The sequence below is a fragment of the Trichoplusia ni genome, chromosome 2 (genome assembly GCF_003590095.1).
Source record: "Trichoplusia ni isolate ovarian cell line Hi5 chromosome 2, tn1, whole genome shotgun sequence".
Taxonomy (NCBI): Eukaryota; Metazoa; Arthropoda; class Insecta; order Lepidoptera; family Noctuidae; genus Trichoplusia; species Trichoplusia ni.
In genome coordinates this window covers 11,165,500-11,187,300 of record NC_039479.1, presented here as the reverse complement: position 1 = coordinate 11,187,300, position 21,801 = coordinate 11,165,500, and the positions used below count along the sequence as shown (strand labels likewise).

Genomic DNA, 21,801 nt, shown 5'->3' with positions numbered 1-21,801 from the left:
CACTGCTTGTTACTCAGTCATTGCCAAATAAATATTTTTCTTTATATAAAATTTATTTTCGCTTAATTTAAGCGTCACCAAGTAAGATTATTACTGAATGTTTTACAAAGTTAGATACAGTTAGAAAATTGGCCCACTAAATTACTGTCAATGGCAGTCCATGTAATCGTGACGTCACACCTGACGCAGCATCAATAGGTACAAAATGACGAACACACCCACCAAAACACGTCATCAACATTATGACAGCCTAATATATGCTTAATCTGAGTGATAATTAAAAAAACAAATCTAAAAAACCCAACTGAATAGGTGATACATTTAAAATCAATTACTCAACGCTTTTGTCCGATCAACTGTATAGGGTTACAAGTTCGGCGGGTCGCTTGTGATATACCCGCGTCTTGTCCGCCGCCCGTCATACAGTGAAACATCATGGCGGCGCGCGCATGCGCAGTTCTGCTCCTTGCGATCGCAACCGTCTCTGCGCGGGAGTGTATCGAACTGACACTTCCAGACAAAAGTTTATTAAGCGACTCGATTTTAAACGGGACTATATTGAAATTAGCCGCGCAGAATGAAAGTTTCGATGAAAGTGGACGTTTTAATGTTGTGGAAATTTGGGAGCGGTTCCCTAAGGTTGTGGTGCCCAGGAATGGGACGAGCGAGCAGTGCCGGCGGGACAGCCAGCTGTACCTGGACAGCCTGGCCCGGCTGGAGCTGTGGGCCATGAAAAGTAAATATTTACTCATTTATATTAAAACGGGTCAACACTAAACATAAAAGTTCAAAAAATAGGGTAGAGATAAAAATCATCATAATTTTTCAACCTTCCTTTCTCATTTATTTATTGACACTCATAATTAGTTTTAATAAAACAAGCACGTATAAAATGTATCAGTGCGTATAATAACAAAACAGTAATATATTCATTAAATAATAATAACATCATAATATCGAATTTAATATACTCCGGCTGCAAAATATCCGCACGAAATTCGTTATAATTTTGTTTAATTAAATTATTTTGCATTGATTGTAATTTATTAATGGCCTTTTTACATTGATTACTCTCATATTAAAAGGAAATTATTTTTCGATACATTTTTCTCTTGCTACTTTCATTTATATTCCACTTTTAAATGCAAAATATTTTTAATTTCATTATTCTCGACGACTTTTTGTTTTAGATCTCAAAGTTCATGAATAACCAAATCATTTAAGCTTTGCAAGTTAAACCTAATATTTTGGATTAAAGTTTCGTATTTCGTCGAAAGGAATAATGGGTTTGGTCATAGTATCGACAAAGTTTAGCTCCCTTATATTTTTAAAGTTAAATTTAAAGAGCATTGAAGTGCCCGATCCAGTATCCTTTGTAACCGAATATTATTGAAGTGATTCTACAACAGTTTATCAAATTACGGTCTTAAATTAATTTACGTAAATAATTAAGGTCGATCTAAATCTGGCAATCTTTACAAGTATTTAACAATACAAGGTACGCGGTATTGTGTTACTCATTGAAATAGGTTAAGGTCTTTTAGGGAATTTCTTGCGGCTCCACTATTTTTGAAACCCACCCCAAAACTGTATAAAATAAGTCTTGGTATTTACAGTTCTTTTTATATTATATCTCCAGTTAAAATTTAGGACTGCATGGATAGCCGAGTGTAAGAGGTCACAACGCCAAACTGCGTGCAAGTTGCGAGGGTTCGATCCCCGCATAGTACAGCGTGAATTTTTGAGAGGACAAAATTTAAACCATTTATTCCTATTCCTATTCTTTCATAAAAACCTTAATAAAACCTTTTATTATGTATTTAATTCAACACAAAGACAATTCAGACTAAAAACAAGCAGTACAGACCACACAAATCCTTGTACTAGGCAGGCAGAGATCAAACCCGTTACATGGTAACATACAACTCTAGGCTAGCGAATTCATTCCAAAAACTATTAAGAGGTCAAGATAACACAACTTCATGTTGTCTTTGACCCTGCGTGGACAAGCCAAGGTAACTCATCAGAATGTACCGCGTCTCTATAAGTTTGTATTGTATGGCGATAGCCGCTTCAACACTTACCTAAATAATCATCGGCAACTTGCTACCTTATTCCATAGTCAAAGGTGAAATAGGTAAATCGTATTAAACAGACTCAAAAAAGGAGGTTCTCATTCGACTTCTCGTCTGACTTGTTTGTTGTGTATGTATGTGTCCGCGATTATCTCGCGTTTGCCTGAAACAATTTGGATGCGGTTTTTCGAATATTATTTGGTACATTCAGGAGCAAGTTGTAGTAGTAAGTATGTATATTATTCTGCCATTATTGGTAATTATTTTATGTGCAATACGTAGAACTGCTAAAAAACGGGGCGCCTTACAAATTCACTAAAATTAATAAATTTGCAAAAGTATTTTTTTACCCATCACGTTCATGACCATCTGTTGCTTCACCGAGATTTTTATCTTTATTATTGGTTGCTACTGTGGCAACTGAAATATATCTGTTGTGAAAATTTCAAATGTCTGACCATCATGGTTCACGAGATACAGTCTGGGGGCAGACGGACGGATAGAAGCACAGACAGCGGAGCCTTATTTATTAAAGGGATAATGATTAGATTAAATATTTTTACCCCGTGTAATAACTGAATTGTTACCTTTAAAGAGAGTTAGGTCTTTTGTATCCGAAAGGCTGACAAAAACTCAAAACTTAATGACCATACAATCACCACCCAACTGTGGTCACTTTGACCATTAAAACATTGTCCTCGCATTACTTGAGTTTACTTTAGACATGTTACTATTAAATGACATTGACTTTCTGATTTAAATGTAATATCAAAAACCTGAATTTGTGTTGATGCAGAAAATATTCCGGCTTAACGGGCTAATTAGCTGGAGTATTTTTAATTTTGTTACTGTATTGAAGCTTGTAGATTTTGGAAATCACTTCCTTATACACGTATATATGAAGAACCCTGATCGTTGAGCAAAAGCGAGTTGGGAACCCTAATAAAGGTTATGCTCATGATAATTCAGTAAGATATACACTATGTAACTACCGAATCTATCATAGCAACATAGTGTGACCGCTTTAACACGACTTCGATGTCTTGTTGGACATGTTTTCAAATGATGAATGTATCGTTAAAATAATCTCGTCATCATTGTTACGAGTAGCTCATCAATTTCGGAACAAAAGTCTGTGAGACATTGGTTCACATTTTTACTTTCTAGTATTTTTCGCAATTCTCTTTTAACAAAAAAAAACAATAAATGAACAAAAAAAAACAATTCTTTTTATTTCTGTGATTTGTAATCTGTGTGCACATTTCACAGACTGTTAATGCTTATTATTCACAAGAATATCTCATTATTAACTCAAGTTTGAACAAATTAAGAAACATTATAAATATCATTTTAAGGAAATATTCGAAACGGATTTACACAATTTAATGACTACTACACATTTGTTTAAACATTTTAAATTAAGCAAACATGTTATGACCTGAATTAATTTCAAAACTATTATTAACATTATTAACACATGTATCATATTGCAACATTTAAACAACTAGTCAAATTACTGAATAGTAAGGTTCATTCATAAAAATGTGGGTTATTTGTAATTTTGCGAATATGTACCTAGTTTGTATGGATTCATATTTAGATATCTATCTACATATATTGTTCAATTGTTTTTTTATTTAAATACTAGAAATTTGATACCCTAGCTTAATATGACAACACAACGTATGCTGGGATACCCTAGCTTAATATGACAACACAACGTATGCTGGGATACGTTGTGTTGTCATATTAAGCTAGGGTATCAAATTTCTAGGTAAGAAAAATTGATGTTCGATTTTGAGAGCTATGCATAAAAAAAAAGCTAAGTTCCCGAGGAATTTAACTACAAACACCGCGACACGAGAATTTCCTTATTGATAATTAAAATTAACATCTGATTCATATTTAATTTCAAAATATTGTCTATTAAAGAGTAATTTTTAATGCTTTCAAAATAAAAAGGAAAATTGATAAGGAAACAAAAAATACCGCGTTAAAATTTTGCATACGGTGGTCCTTAACAGTTTTGCTAAGAATCTAATAATTAATAATTAAAAAACAATGAATAATCAAAACGGAGATATTTTATTTAATTTCGGTACGCTTAACTGACAATAAAACCAGATCTTAACGACACATCTCGCTTTATAATATATTCAAATGTGGTGATTTATTGAAACCAGATTTAGTTTGAGAACACGCAAAATAACGTAGTTACTATGAATTATGAATATTTTATAAACAATCTTCATATGTTAAGATAGAACAATATTTTGATTTAGCATGATCAACATGCATGAACAACACAGGAGGAACTGTACTATATACCTTCTTTTTGATGTCTTCATAATATCCTACATTGCTTTGTTTTAATAGTTCCTGATTTTTTCAAGTATAAGTCTTGCCTTGTATATTGCATGGAATAGACAAGGCAAGAAATAAAATATTACAAAAATAAAATATTGATTCAATACTAGTACGCGCATACAAAGAATTTGTGACAAACCTGGTATATGCTAAAAAAGTCAATGCTCTGTTTAAATTAAAAAGGTATTCACATATTGCGACGACAAACTATCCTTACTTACACATTCGCAAATAAATTGCCTATAATAATCTACCAAACGCCAATATTTATTACGTAATAGTCAAAATATATCGAACTTATAAAAAAATTATGCACACCTGCCCATCTATTAATTTACATAACAAGCTTTAAAGACGTCAAATATTGTTTTGTATTAAACATATCCATATTTCTTTTAAAAACTTATTCAGTAAGTTTTTTATGAAGTGATCAAGTTTACAAATTTGTTTAATACAAACGTTAAATCTATGAATTGACCAAAAAACTATTTGTATTGAAATCATCAAGGAGTATATAATTCGAATGCTAAGAGTAGTGTTAAAATAAAAATAAAAAGGAAAATTGATAACCAAGAAAATATTGCGTCAATTAAATTTTGCATACGTTTTTGCTTAACAGTTTTGCTAAGAAATCTAATAATTAATAATTAAAGAGCAATGAATAATTAAAACGGAGATATTTTATTTAATTTCGGTACGCTTAACTGACAATAAAACCAGATCTTAACGACACATCTCGCTTTGTAATATATATGTATAGTTCGAGTTTCAGATAGAAAATATTGTGACCAAAGACATGTTTATCTTTTAAAACTATAGTAATAACATATAGTATAACTTCCATTTCATTATAAAAACTGAAAATCAAATATTTCATAATGTTATCGCACACAAAACATAGACATAAAGTGTCCATAATTATGCAATGCATTAAATTATGTAGAATCTTAGTAATCATTTCTACAGTTCAATGACCACAGATACCGTTAGAACAAAACCTGATGTAATCTATTTACCGATAAAGTAAAAATAGATTTAAAATTAATTTTATTTGAATAATAAAATCATTATCGATAAATTTATCTAACAGGGGATTTTGGGACTAGTTTTCAATATTAACTAAACATTATTAAATAGTTTCAGTTGCTAGGGACAGAGTCGACTTGGGCTATAAAAGCTGTTAAATATCAAGAAACCGTTACTAACTTTAGTTAAGCTTGTTTGCATAATACACAAAAATATGCAAATACCTATCGAACTAGCTTTGTTTTTTTTTTGACGACATCATAATCGAAGTCATAATCTCCACATCAGGTGTAGTAGTTGTTTATTCTTTTCAATGGGCCTTTTCATGTAATTTTAGGGAAATCCTCATGTACACTCCCCTCCTCAAGTAAAGAAGCGGGTATCAGACTCTTACTGACTGACTGAGAACCGACCTTCAACGTCTCAGGCATTCAGCAGATGCGTGATTATCCAGATCCGAATATATATTTTAGTTTTTAACACCTCGGGCTCTAGAACGACAAGGATCTTTCATCATCAAAAGAGATCTTCTTTTGTCTTGCTTTGGCCACGATTTATACTAATATACCATCTGGCACTCTATGTACAAGCAATTGTTGTATTATCAATCTCCGCGGGCCTTCCCCAGCCACGAACAATTAAACAAATCAGATTCAAGATCTGATGTCACAGATTAACTGACAAAATGATTTAGATTACCTATCTCCCTATATTAACTAATGATTATAGCCATCATAATTACCAGGTTTTATACGGAAATAGCGTTAAAAGAATAACCGTGTATTAACACGCGTTTGTTATTCAGACGAGACTATAATTAGTGGTATTAAAACCTATTCGGATTTTAGTAAACAAAGTTTTAGATATTACCATTAAAAGATTGAATTAACCGGTGTTTTCAAATTTAGAAAAGGAATAGGGGATTCCATGTTCAAAGGTTTTAAATATTCGTCATATTAATTGTCATGCAGTGAAGCTAACTATTTTATGATAAGTTTTATTATACGGCAATCATCTCAAAAAAAAAAATCTTCATCTCTTATAACTGATAATTATAAATTATATGATTTTACGATTTTAAAAACCAGTTAAAATACTTAAATTTAAAACAAATAGTAGCTAGAACCGTAATTTATAGTTCGACGCGGAATGATTGCCTTATAGGCTTAAGAATAATGATTGCAATTAATTTAAAAATTCAATTGATTCGTTCACGATTTTTCAAAGTCATGCCCTTTAACTTGTCTGTGTGTATTCATATTTTTATTTATTTACTGACCCAAGTGACCTGACCTTGTGTAGAAGATTTAATAGCATATCTCCTTTTCAATGAAACGTAATATTTAAGTTTGAATATTTATCTAAAAAATGTATTCCGGTTTTATGCAACGCGAAAGTTTAAATATAAGAGTAGTTAATGTAAATGTTTACGTCAAAACAAGCGATTGTGTTTGATACCGAGGGACATTTAATTTTAACCCAATAGTTTGTTTCTAACAATTATGAAAGCCAGTGAAAAAAAAATACAAAGTTTCATGATGATCGGTTTAGTAGTTTTCGAGTAACAGCGTAACAAACAAACATTAAAATCTATATCTATACTAATATATAAAGCTGAAGAGTTTGTTTGTTTGTTTGAACGCGCTAATCTCAGGAACTACTGGTCCAAATTGAAAAAATATTTTTGTGTTGAATAGACCATTCATCGAGGAAGGCTTTAGGCTATAAACCATCATTTAGCGACTAATAAGAGCGAAGATACAATGGAAAATGTGAAAAAAATCAGGGCAGGTATATGTAAATCATAACTTATCTCTTCTACCCACGGGGACGAAGTCGCGGGCAACAGCTAGTTTATAATATTAGTAGGGATACGCAATATATAATAACAACGAAGCATCCTTTTTAAGACGTTAAATAAGATTAGATCACAATGTCATTGACTCAGCTCTTGATCAGTAGTCAGCTGTCGTGCTCATGCGCACATCGCCTACAAAACACTTCATAAGGTAAAACTTGGATAAAAACCGCCCAAATGCAGCGCTCGATGCGAATAACCGTTACACAATACCTTTACATATAACTAGCTTTTTCACGAGGGTCCGCTTGGATATCGGCTATAGATGAAAAGATCTGAAAACAAACAGTGTGTGTTAATTTAAATCTAAAATCCATACGAAATTTCATTTAAATTGGTTAAGCCGTTTGAGCAAGTAGATGTAAAAAACATACATTATTACTGTGATGATAATTATTAAACTTCAGGTTATTGAGAGACATACAGCTAGATACACGACTAAATTTTTACTGCTTCTAGTATCTAAAATAAATAACATTTATATATATTTACAAAATATCATCAGCTGGTCAAAAGTCGTACGGTAGGTCTAAAAATCTTTTCCTATATTCACTTACTATTTCCAATACATTTTATGATATAGAGTTTAAGATATAGTTACATTAATATCAAAGGAAACAATAGACTTATTCAGAAGTTCTTGCGCAATGTTTACAAAAATAGCCACTATGTTTAAAATTTAAAACAGTCGAATGCAAATTAGTAGCAGATTAAAATCGCACACAACTCTTAGGGCCTAACGAGGGATGTTAAGACTAATAATAAAATGTACGTGCTTTATTATTATAAGAATATAATATTACTGTAATATTTATATTACAAAGGCAAACATGTCCAAAACATTTTTTTATTATAAATATATAAAAAAAAACAATCGCTCTGTGGATCTTCCTAATTATATTGCTTTTTTTTTAATGTAATCTACTTAAGACTAAGAAATCAGGTACTTATTTCGCGGGTGTTTCGTAAACATTTATGTAACATGCTGAAAAAGACCCAGAGTCTGAAAAAGTATTCACTCCAGGTTAAGAAATTAGGTCCTTATTTCGGGGGGGTTTCGTAAACATTAATGTAATATGCTGAAAAAGACCCAGAGTCTGAAAAAGTATTCACTCCAGGTTAAGAAATTAGGTCCTTATTTCGGGGGGGTTTCGTAAACAATTATGTAACATGCTTAAAAAGTCCCAGACCCTGAATAAGTATTCCTGCAACAATTCCTTGATCAACGCGGGGATTGAGCCCGCAACACGTCTCACAATGCGTTTGGCGTGGTGAGCTATAACACTCGCCTATCCGTGCAGTCAATGCTTCTTATTCTGGTAGGTACTATCAAGACAACTTAACAATTCTTCCCTGAAGCACAAAAACACTTCAGAATCCACTGTCCACTTTACCATACCTAATAAAACAAGGATTATCAACATCAATACAATTGACACTGAACTGCAGACGCGAACAATTCCAATATTTACAAAGAACTATAACAAAATCAAACAAATCGACAATTATATTTACTTAAAAATTCACACATTTTATTACTAGATTAAAGAAATCCACGTGTGATCGAACACGTGCTTACGTTTTCCCGCAGTTCTGCTTCAATCACGACGAGAAACAAACAAGCAAATATTGGCTTGTCAAGTCAGGTGCATTTATTCTTGAATGCAGAAATGTAAGGATAGATTGCATGTTTACGATTATAATTAAGCAGTCACGAGGATTCCTTATAAACAAGGAAGCTTGTTGCACTTAGTATTTTATTTGTATATTTGTTATTTTTGTTAGTGATGTTTTAATGTGTGTGTCTTTAACGTGCATAGCTGTTTGTTACTATAATGAGTCTAGATGGCTAAGGTTCTGATATATTTTTTTCCGGTACTCATAGGATTTTGTTACTTCGATCTTCAGTTAAATAAGAAAATGCTCTTGTTGATTTTGAGATAGATTTGTAGAATGATTTTTAAACCACCATTGAAGAAAACAACCTTACAGAGTTATAAAACGTTGCGCTACTGAAAAGGGACAATAAAACTAACTCGCAAAGATTTTCTTCAAACTCCATTCATTCTGCTTACTAAAATATTTACGAAAATCAGGCACTACGTAAATCCGTTCAAGGCGCAAGTAAATCAAATGCCGAACAATTGACCCTAACAATAAAATAAACACGCAACCCGTACATCAATCGATTCGACCCGAGCCCCAAAAATGCTTGACAAGGGAGTTCTAAAACAAAAGAATTCTGAATTCTAATAGATGGACCGTCCATCAGTCTTTGATGTCATGCATTTTTCTCTAGCCCTCCTCGCACATGCACATTCCAGTCACGCCAATGGCATCCTTGACTGTACGCCGCGACATTTCGTATTCACTGCCCACAGTCATTTCACCAGTGACATTTGACATACAAGGTTCAACGGACGAGATTGGCGTTTGTAAAAGCCGTTCGATTGAAATTGTATCGAAAAAAGACGCTGAGGGTTATGTGCATGTCGGCGTACTGCTCGGAGAATCAAAGAATCCTATTGACGTACTGCGTAAGCAAAAATATAAACAAATGGATTGATGCTTTTGTAAACAAAATAAATGATTTCTAATCCTAGCAACCACAGACCGGACTCAGGCTAAACTTTTACACGAATAGTTTATAACCAAAATTAATACATAGGATAGTTTTTATCCCGAATTTATGTTCGCGTGGGATCATTTTCCATTGTAGCGAGCGGGCCGGGCGGCGGGCAACTCCTAGTACTTCTAAAGTAATTGAATATTCGTAATATCTCCTTTAAGGATATAATTTTGTTTCGAATTTCGTTAGCACATCTTCTGTTACACTTCAGGTACAAAGATTTAAATAATTTCATCACAACTCGGACTAAACTCAAGGCAGTAGCTAGCATTAGGGTAGAACGCGTATCACGCAATGTATACAAATTTACACCAATAAGTACATTTCACAACAGCTGCGATAGAGAACGGATTCTAGATTTTGCAAATGTAAAGCATTTTGCATTATCTCTAATGTTTCTTTATAATCTAGTTGTTGCCCTCGACTTGGTCGTCATGGTTATGAATATAGAAACATTATTTGGAAATTAAAAGCCGAATATAACATTTTATTGGCATAATTATGAATATCAGTTGTGAAAATCAAATTACAGACAAATAATTTGCGAATCCTCTAGACGATATAAAATTTAAGCTATCCTTGAAGAAGTTAAAATTGTATCAAAATGGACGGTGTGCAAATCTTTAGTTTAGAATCGGTTAAGTAGTTTAGGAGACCATCGCGATCGTGGACAAACAACGCGACAACGTGACTATTATAATATAAACTACCTGTCCCTTGCTAGGACACGCTTTTTTGCCATATTTCTAGGGAATAAAACATGGTGTATGAAAAATAGATTTTGTTCGATTCGCAAACCCGATTGGCACACAAAATTTAATGAGAATCAGTCGAGCCGTTTCGGAGGAGCTCAATTAATTCTGAGATTAAAATATTCGTTATAACTTGTCACACTAACTAAATTACTATTCATGTTACTATTTTACTAAATATGACAATACTATTGCTACATATTTTCTTACCTACGAGTAAACCTGTTGTCAGCAACAATTGTTAGTTTGATTTGCTTAGCTGGCGAAACTTGATCCTCTGAACCCGCTGCTTCCAAAGGTCACAACCGAACGTTGGTCATTAATTATATAAACGATATTAATAATATGGAATATTCTAGAATTTTTTAGAAAAAGAGTCGTAACCGGATGCCGATACGTTGTTCGACTAGTCTGGCACATTATTATCTACGGCTTGCTAGTGTACATAGAATTTAGTTCAGGATTTTAAGATAGCTATTAAAGTTTAATTACCTAGTGCAGAGCAATGGCCTCTTAATGCATAGAAGACAAATATTAACATTTCCAACCAATATTCTAGACTAATGAAGAAGGTTTGAGGCAGGATTTTCGCTTAAATATCCGATAAATATAATTAATTATCATTGCGACAAAGGAAATTGTATTTGAACTGATACATGAGAAAATGCAACAGATAATGTTAACTGTCACACAGGACTCCGACCAGCTTCTCCTGGTTTATCGCACAAGTCGCTTTACCAATTTAGCTCCCGAAGTCACTGACCAGGAGTTTAAATTTGTCCATTTTGATATGTTACGTCTTATGGCGGTCAAATTACACCATTAATAAAATAGGTTTCAAGAAAACACATAGATGTCTGCAGAAGGCATACCTAATAATAATATTAGACAACTCCCTCTCAACGCCATCTAGTCTCAGTCTAAGCAAACCCTGTATTATGAGTACTAGACAACTGATAAACGTAGTCATATAATTCTAAATACCAGACCAACAGGCCAGTCAAAGGTTTACGCGGACAGAGCCGCAAACAATAGTTAGTCTATAAATAAATTAAATTGAACAACTCCATTCATGTTATAAGGGTCCCTAAACTTGTAAGGACCTTACATTCATGTTCAAACGATTATAAATTATATTATCTATCTGTTATGGTTCTTATTGGCCATAAAAATGTTGTTCGCATACGTGATATACATCTAGATGATAAATTACGAATATGTTTTTGCATATAAATGTACCTAATGGATTAGATTTTTTTAAATATGAAAACTTGTTGAACAATGCTTTAAGACTGAAATTCGTTTGACTAGCTGCTTATTTTGGGCAACTTACTTTGGGTTCAGAACAATGTATGTGATGTTGTCCGCATTTATTTATTTATTACGTTGATAGATTCAGATTAATTATAATTAATTATTATTTATAGTAGCTTATTTCCTTGTCTTCGTCGGAGAATATTGATTATAATTTCAGTCAAATATGAAAAAGTCAGTATTAGTAGTAATAAGTTGATCTACTATCCGCCATCTTAACAAAACTATTTTTTAAGCGGTTTGAGAGTGAATAATTTACAATACGTAAAACCACACAAATACTTAGATACTTATAATATAATATAATATATCCTGGGACAAGTCACACACGGTTATCTGATCCCAAGACAGACAGACAACTGATAAACTTACTTATATATTTCTAAATACATACATAATATAGATAAATTACACCCAGACACCAGAACAAATGATCATGCTCATCACACAAAATTTGTCCTGGGCGGGAATCGAACCCACGACCTCCGGTATAGCAGTCAGGGTCGCTAACCACTAGACCAACAGGCCCGTCACTTGGGCTTTTTATTAATATATTAGTGTAATAATTTTACTTTTCCAGGTAATGTGTCGGTACTAAATATAAAATAGAACAATTTAGCACAAAAAATATTACTATAGGTAAACAAAACTGTCATACTAAGGGCGAATAATAACAGCATCAAACAAAACCATAAATCTTTATTCTTTCTGAAACAATTAAATTCAATCAAATTAAAAACGTTTCACTTCATATGAGAGGTACGGACAACATTTAAATAATGACGTTTATTGACAAACCAATTAATATAATGTGACTCAGAGTAAATACCGTGGAATCTAAATATTGACCAGAGTTCAAATATATTCGGTTTCCACAAACTGCGTATAAGTGAATTGAACGCTGAACTTAAGTCTAATGCAAATAGTTAGCAATGGTAAAACAATCAGTTTTTCCATTTATGACGCAGATGTAAAACACTATTTTTGAGCAGACCTTTTCAATTTTGAAGCTTTTCTTAAGTGCGAAACAATAAAATCAGGCGTTTGCATTTAGAAACGAAATCAACGCCAGATATTACAAAAAAAGTCGCAAAATTACAAGTTTAAAAAAAAAAAACGTCTGGAAAAATTCGACACCAAAGAGTTCGGTAACTTTAATGAGCAAATATGTCAAACAATCAATGATTTATTTAACAACTTTTCTATACATGCTCAATTATCGCGATTCTAGCCATAAAGTCAATATTCCAATATTCACTGTCAAGATTGTTTATTATGAATGAAACGAGTCTTTAGTTATGTCATAGACTGATTCACTCACCATCTGTCGAACTGGTCAACTATGGCACTTCTTTGGTAAAGGTCACAACATGCCCTTTTGTTATTTTAATATTTTATTTAAATTAGTCTTTGATTTATATTCATATTTAACAGCATTTCGCTGAAAAAATATATTAGATGGTTGTTTAATGAGATTAATTTATTGCATTTTTTATCGGCATTTGGCATTTGAACTTGGATATAATTTGTCGTTGGATAAGCAGTCCTTTTTACATTGGATAACAGATTCTAAGGAACACGTCTATGTGTAGTAGTACATCATACCCACATGCACTTAAAAGTGACTATTTCGAGGTATTTTTTCCCAAGTTGAAACACCAATACTGGCAAGGCCTCGAATTCTCCTTCTTCTATAACTTTTTGGAGCTTCATCTAAAAAAAAAGGTAGCGTCTTCCTTTTCAACTTGCTTAAAAACTTATTTCTATTTCAGTGTTTGACGCCACAGCGAAACCCCCATCAGGTATACTGAGCGGGAACGGGAACCAATACGGCGACTTCGACGAATGCCTCAGCATCGATGGCGCTGTGCGAGGGAAGTACTGCCTGGCATCATTAGAGATGAGCTTCAGTGGAGACGAAACTCTTGACGAGATCGACACTTTAGTACACAGCGGACACTACATTCGGAGTAACATTACTGATGTAAGTTGAATACATTATTTTTAATGAATTAATTTCTCAATTTTACTAGTATACCCAAGGCCCGTAGACAAGTTACAAGGTGTCAAGGTAAAGTCACGTCACTCTTCAAAATTGAATGTCATTCCCATACATTTTGAAGTTGTCTACTCTCAACAACGTTATTACGATGTAAAGATGTCTTAGCTTCGCTAGCATTAAATCACCTCATTTGTCGATTATATTATGAATGCAATTTGGAAGACTTATGAAAACGATTTCAGCGGAAGATGTTCAGACAATTTAGTGTGCGCAAAAACCAAAATCATGTTCAATACACCGCTCAGTGCATATATGCAAACGTGAGGTTATTTAGACTAGCTTCCATTGTGTTCTAATAAGTAGGTTTCGCCATTTGTAACAAAAACTTGATAGACATACTAAGGTTGATGAACTGACTCAACAATGAGGTTATAAAATGCGAATAACTAACTGGATTCGATATTAATTATAAGCTCAGGGCAAAACCCCAGAACAGATGGCTTTTAAACCTTCAACGATCCTCATATATTACTGATTTTTTTGACCACAACACGGATATTCTTAGGCCGATATGTTAAATAGAAGAACAAGTTCGCGAATCCGTTAAGTTCCCTACATACCTATGAGAATTTTTGAGCCACTATAAATACAGATGGTGGAAAATCCGCGACAACTGGTATTGTGATTTATGCTTGTTAACATAAAATTCTCTTATTTGTTAGCCGTTTATATGACGCAGGTGTTAACATAATTTATGCATTCAAATCTTTAGTTTTGAGGGTATTCATTATTCATTCGGCTTACCATATCATGTTTTTTAAACTATTTCCTATTCAAATACCTCACAGGTCGTGGCTACGAAGACGGTTTAAAGATTTATTTTTTTGTTTTGTCTTACATTCTTACACTCCAATTTTGGGATTCAGATATATACTCAACGTTGCTAGGGATTTTAAGGATTTTCAATTGTTTTTTTAATTATGTCAGATTTGAAGTCTCGAAGTAGACTCATTTTGAATAAAACGGTTGTTGTCCTATTGTTTATTTGCCACTCCATTAGTGACTAGGTTACTAACCGAACTGAAAACTTATTAAAATTCTTCATAGCCTGGGTACCAAACAAGTCTTCTCATTGTACATCGACATTCTCGAATTCATCTTCCATGTAGGTTATATAACGATTAATCAAGTTTACTTTACCGATAACCGAAGCTTACCCCAAAACGTGGTGTGTGACGTATGTGGGTCTGTTTCGCAAGACCTGTTGCAATTTCAATGCAGTTTAACTGCCCGGCCTGGTAGCCGTGACCTTGGCAGCCTGCTTTTCAACACCAGCCTTGAGCCATTGCGACATTACTGGTTTGGGGCTGATCACTAGCCCAGCTTAATTGGGATATGTAGGTAAATTTTTGTATCGGTATCGTTCGTGTATTATAATGCGTTTGGTCTGAGTTCAAATTTTGCATAGTAGATTCATTTGTAAAAACTCCTTTGCGGATTGTGTTTTTTTATGTTAAACATCTGTCGGTCATTTAACAGGCATGTGATTGTTGTTAGCGGATTAAGCAAATAATTTTACGATCAGTCACCTGCATAACCAGAAAGGTAGTTTTTTTTGCTCCGTCTATCAGGTGGTTGGCATTTTAGAAGAAAACAAAACGAACACATCATTTTTTTATCGCACAATACAAAAGTCATTTGCTCCGCATTCAAAAATAAAAATATAATTAATTGTAAACTTTTTTTTAGTTATATCAACTTCTTGAAGGAAAACCACTGCTTATGACTGTACATTGATCTGGAATGCAAAAAGTATTGAATACCTTAAGCAGGTTTGAAAGTTTCAATGATATTTACTTTTTGAATGCGTTCGATTTTTATTTTTTAAATAGTTAATGCACAAATGGTTTTACATTTAGAGGTTGATCGGCTGTATATATAAAACAGGATGACCTTTATATATCGAACAGTTGATTTACTTTTAAGAATTAATTTAAGATCTTTTTTGTTTGATATTCAGAGCATGCAACAGATACGGCATCTTGTTTAAAAAAAATATTAGATGCTATGTTTTATTTTGTGTCTTCTCTAGGACATACATAAAACTTTGTTTGTAATTGTTTCGCTAGTATTAAAAGATTGACTCTTAAGCTAATGGCGGTCAATTTTTCATGACCAGTCCACGTTAAAAAATAAATTGGCCCTTTTGATTTTTCATAACTGTTATAAACTGCTTTTTAATTCTTGAACTGTTTTTTGATTCTTGATAACTGTTATAAATGTTTATTTAATAGCGGTTTACTAACATTATTTATTTAATAACGGAAAAACAACCAGTGTCTTTAATCATGAGCTAAAGCGGCCCCGCGTACCTAACTGTGAATTCGCGTCACGAAATTTGTCACAATAACTCTTATAGAATCCATGTTTTATCAATAAACAGGATCCTATGTATTTCATATCAATGCTTCCTTTGACGTCTTGTCCGTTGAGCGTTTCAATATCTGCATAAAAACTCTTTTTGATAAATGCATATTCAGTTTACTTACAATATTGTTTACCAACTTTAAATCTCAAGAATGCGTGTTTAAGGCCTATGACCTATCAAGTATAGTGAACTCGACGTATGTGTTTACTGCCATTGATTTCCTTATTTACCTAAATACACTATTTGCTTTTTATATGTATTTACTACGAAATTATTCGCCCTTTTAATACAATTTCCGTGTATGTTTATTTTTGTTTGGATAATTGGGTAAATTGTAAACGCTGTACTTAGGTACAATTGCTTTGCCTTGAAGGACACTATATTCTGTTTTGAATGTTTTTGTGGTAGTTTTGTATTTATTTATATAGGTACATTACATTTGAGAATTTAAATTAACTTCAAATCGAAATTAACTAAAGAAAACAATGCAATTGTTCACCATCTTGATGCTTAATCTCCGATTTGTTAATTTGTTGTTATAGTAGCAGTCTCGCTATAGAAGTTCATGAGATACAGCCTGATGACAGACGAAGGGACAGGTAGCAGTGCCTTGGTATTTCTAGTTTTTGAGGAATATTCCAAGTGTTTACTAATAAGATTGTCAAATATTTAAACAATAGAGTTTGAACATACATAAACGAAAATAATATACAATTTTGTTATTTGAAGCATCTGCCCTTCAAATGGTCCCTACATCATGGTTCACAGAATTTGTGATTCATAAAGGAATAAAATATATGAAAATTATAACAAACTTTCTGATTGTTAATTTGTTATGATAATATTGTAATTCTAGTTCTGTACCCAAGTTCTAGTCTACGAATATTTACAAGTCCTAAAAGTTTCTGAATACGTTTATTTACGTGACTAAACACCGCCATAATAAATTATGACGGCTATTCTACCAAATGCTGGTGAAAGTTTTTCTTTCATTTTTAATCTAGGGAGATGATTTATGGGTAACTAGCTTGATAACTAAGGTTAATCTTTGACAATCAACAACAAAAATATATTTTTTTCTTCGAGAAAAACTAATTTCGAACAAAAAATGTCTGTCATATCTCTATTTTGGTTATAGCAGTTAGAAATATCCATCATATCTGAAAATAAAGAAAAAACTACAGGTCCATAAGATACAGCGTGACATCAGATGGACAGACATCAGAGCCTAAGTCATAAGCTTCCGTTTTAACCCTTTAAGTTATAAGTCATATTTAACGTAAAGCTATATTGTTTTCATAATTAATTCATACAAGTCAGTCTATTAAAAATAAAATATAAAGCACACCATTCCTTTGCAAACACAAACATCATGATACAATACTAATTAATGCGTCAAATAAAAAAAAAACAATAAACCCAAAAGAATATGCGTCACAATACATTTATGTAACAATCTATCGACTACTATTCCATGTTTAGCGTAGTTTACAGGCATATGACGTCATTAACCATTATTGTAACAATCAAAATTGCGAACGGAACTTTAATATTCAAGGTTGGCAACACCACTCTAAAGTCCGAACACGTAGTACTTATGTTGTGAGACATCTTTTAAATAAAAAAATGTTGCATGCAAAGGCTCGTTTTCCGTTTTTGGGTTCCTTGTTTGTTTGTTGTTGCTGCAACCTAAAAGTTTAAGTAATTTATTTTAATTATAAATTTAAGTCAGTGTTAATTTGCTGTTATGCATTTTTGGAGCCATAAAGTTGAACAGAGCTATATATTTCTTCTTTTGCTAGCTTACACGCACAAGTATAATTATTCTTTACAATACTGACCAGAATAATTCAATAAAAATGGCTTTAAAGAAGTACCTACCAACAGGTCCGGCAGGATTGTCCGAAAGGGTTACCGGTCGGTTTAAGACAGTGAAAGACTGACACACCCTTCCGATCAACTCAAAGCGAGAGCAGTCATTTGATGAGATTTTATCCAGAAAAGGCAATCGAAAATTATAAAACCTTTTTAATTTCAAATATATATATTTTTTTAAATCCAAAGCAAATCCATTCGCAATCTAACATGATGTTATATTACACAACTAACCTTTTTAAACAAACTCGTTTAAAACCAACTGTTAAGTATATAAAACTATTTAATGCGTCTGTAACAAACACTTTTAAAAGTAAAACTCCTACATACTCATAACATGTATTATTACATTAGACGATTAAATATAGGCCATGCTAGACACAGATTTGTAATACAACTCTCAAAAATTCGACCAAACACAACTTCTCAGGGACTACATTTTCAAACTTTTCCACTCAGAAAAATAGATTAAAAAACCTAAATACGTTTACACGTTTTTAATTGTCACTCCATTCAAATTATCAAAATCGGTCCAGCCTTTTCTATATTTGTAAATTGCATTTAAAAATTTCAGCCTAGTTTATCGGGAAGTACCTTAAAATTGAGTTATAAAAACCCAACCGGTACGACAAACAAAAATGCAAAATAAAAGAAAGTGACTGTTTAAAAACACCGTGGGAAAATACCTATTTTATTTTTTTCTTTATAGCTGTTTTTGGAACCAGTCGAGAAAACAGTTTCCTTATCGACTGTTCTTTTAACCCTGTTTAGGGCTGTATCAGTATTGTTACTATGAGGCAATTCCCCTCCATGAGTTAAGCCTCTGAATTGCTTCTTCTTTTCCTAAGCTATAATCCCGTAATGTTATTCTTATGTATCAGTATTTTGCCTACATCTTTCACATATCAGGGTGTATGTTTGTTCGTTCACTGTAAGGTTACATAAAATACCATCACTAACCATACGACCCAAGTGAAGGTCATGGCTGCGGTAACAACACCTCAAACCGCAACGAGATAGTCATATCTATTATAAACTCATTAATTTAACTGAATGAACTTACCACGCGTTTTGAGGTCATCGCGCCCAAAGAATAATGCGCAGTTCAGGGGTTATACGTGTTTTTGTGTACTTTTGAAGTGTTTTTTGGGTATTGGGGAATTTTTGGAAGCAGTAAAAAGTATTTAGTAGTTTAACATTACCCTCTATGTGACGCAGTGTGAAAATTACGTTTCTTGTTTGCGGTTGCATTTTTTGCTTTGATTTAATTTCTCCTATTTATCTTAATCATGAGGTTTTTCATAATGATGATGATCGTGTTGATCATTGCAACATAAACTATACTAAAGCTAAAGTTCTTTAAACAGACATCACAATTTATAATAAACCAGTCATTCTTAGTATTTCCAAAACAAAACTTACTAAGAAATATTATTATTAAAATACGTTCAATTTTTTTTTGAGGAAAATGACTTGATATCGCACTCTCAGCCAATGATTAAGTCCTGATTCATTAGAAAGCGAAACTCTTAAAGCATTAAATAATTTTCAAGAGATAACATTTAAGATTGTATACATCTTTGACGTTGTAGACATGCTTATGATTTTTTCTGCCCTAAATAACAGGCAGCAAATGTTGTATGTTGTATATCTATGGCCTACTTATTATCATCTCGGTGCGGAGGCAATTGCCATGGATAGCTGGCATGGCTAGGCTGGACCTTACCAGCTAATGTGAGCAGGTTTTTGCTGGACACCCAATACAACATTATTGCCATTATGCGTAATAGTTTTTTATTTCCAGTACCGGACTTCCATTACTTCCAAAGGCTCATGATCATAATCCAATCTTAAGATTTTCATCTTACTCATGCTGATACAAATAATTAAGTTTTCCTTAAAGTTATTGTATCATATTCTAAGAATAATAATTGCAATCCATCATGATTATTATTTCCTATATCCAGAATCTGTTATGTTTTGTTATTGTTATCGCTTTTTCTACCCTCTCAGTTTTATGACTCATACAAATTGGTTACAGGTTGATTCATTAAGCGATTTGCTTATTCATCGTGAGATTCCAATTAGACTATGATTCGGTTTGGACTACGATCGTGGAGTTTTTTAAGTGTTTTTGTTACGTATTCCCGGGCAAAGGCCTCTTTTTTAGTAGTAAACGCCTCTTTTATTTCACGTACGTTACGTAGTGTGTGACGTGTACAATAAAAACTGTTTATAAAAACTGTTTCATTGAAATGAGCTACGCAACATGTAGTAATATGAGGCAAGGAGGTTGTTGTGTAGGAAAGTTTTCCTCCACAAATTAATTTTTTATGACGTTCTATTCTTTTTAACTCTGTGACTGTATCGCCATTTTGAAATTCGACATTCAAATATATCGAAGACATTTTTTCCGTCTCGTATTAATCTTCGCCTTAATCATTATGTTAATCATTACTTTCTCTTATGTAATGTTTAAATACGAGTTGTAATGCACTGCGCTTCAAGTTATGGTCGTGTCCGACTTTCGTTATACTGGTAGCAGTTTCAAGTTCAAGGTTGACATAATTTCTTCCGTTTATAGTGTGCGTAGTATAATTACATGGTAATTTGCTCTAACGAACGAAATCGTAGAATAAACAGTGTTATGCGGATTAAAATAACGGAGTACCAACTAGAAAATTGTTGCACCAGTTAATGGCTGGTATAATATGTATAATATACCTAGAACTTATCATTAAACTCTTTGGTGCAAAAAATGACATAAATTAATTTTATTTTCCCTTTGATGTTGACAGCAGCCAAAATTCGATCAGCACATCATAAACGGACTTATACGATTCGTATCCTTAAAGTTGACATTTCAATTTTAAATAAAACACTATAACTGTCAAGGGGCATCATACAATTTCGTTTAATACACAATCAGGTGTATAACTCGAAGATAATGGAGGTTCCCTTATTTTAAATGTCACATTCCAAGACAGATGAATGGGAAAGTCCATGGTTGATGAAGCCTTGGTACAGGTACAATGGATTACGTAATGTTTTATACATCTTTTTTATTAAATGCGATTTCTAGAAAGATGTGTGGCTTTTTGATCTCTACGTACGGAGATTTTTCCATTGATCGGGTACGAATTCAAGATTTATGCTTCAAAACCTCCTAAGCTAAATCTGTTCCTTCTCTTTACAAATAATTTTCTTATTGACTGGTTCTGATCAAGGTTAAATTATCGAAGAGCTTCTTTCTTCCTTTTTACCAGAGTTTTAAGTCCCTAAATGAGACGAAACAAGAAAGCCCTAGATATTATCATGACCTCCGACACCCAAACTCTTATCAGTGTCTTACAAATGAAAACTGTCAACAAGTTCAAAATTATGGTCTGTAAGTTCAATAGCAAGACGACAGGAACTTACAAAATCACAATAATCACACTCATCGTCTATAATTATGGATAATTAATAACCGACC

The 21,801-nt window shown here is 32.9% G+C and overlaps 1 protein-coding gene across 1 annotated transcript in view; it reads left to right on the top strand.

Annotated features, from left to right (window-relative positions):
* Positions 1–364: 364 nt before the first annotated feature.
* The window catches only part of LOC113507114 (nose resistant to fluoxetine protein 6), a 39,716-nt gene continuing 18,279 nt past the window's right edge, over positions 365–21,801 (top strand). The window contains exons 1-2 of the mRNA XM_026889976.1: positions 365–736; positions 13,794–14,005. Coding sequence (XP_026745777.1) covers positions 436–736; positions 13,794–14,005 — 513 coding nt within the window. The 5' untranslated portion in view covers positions 365–435. The remainder of the gene's footprint in view (positions 737–13,793; positions 14,006–21,801) is intronic.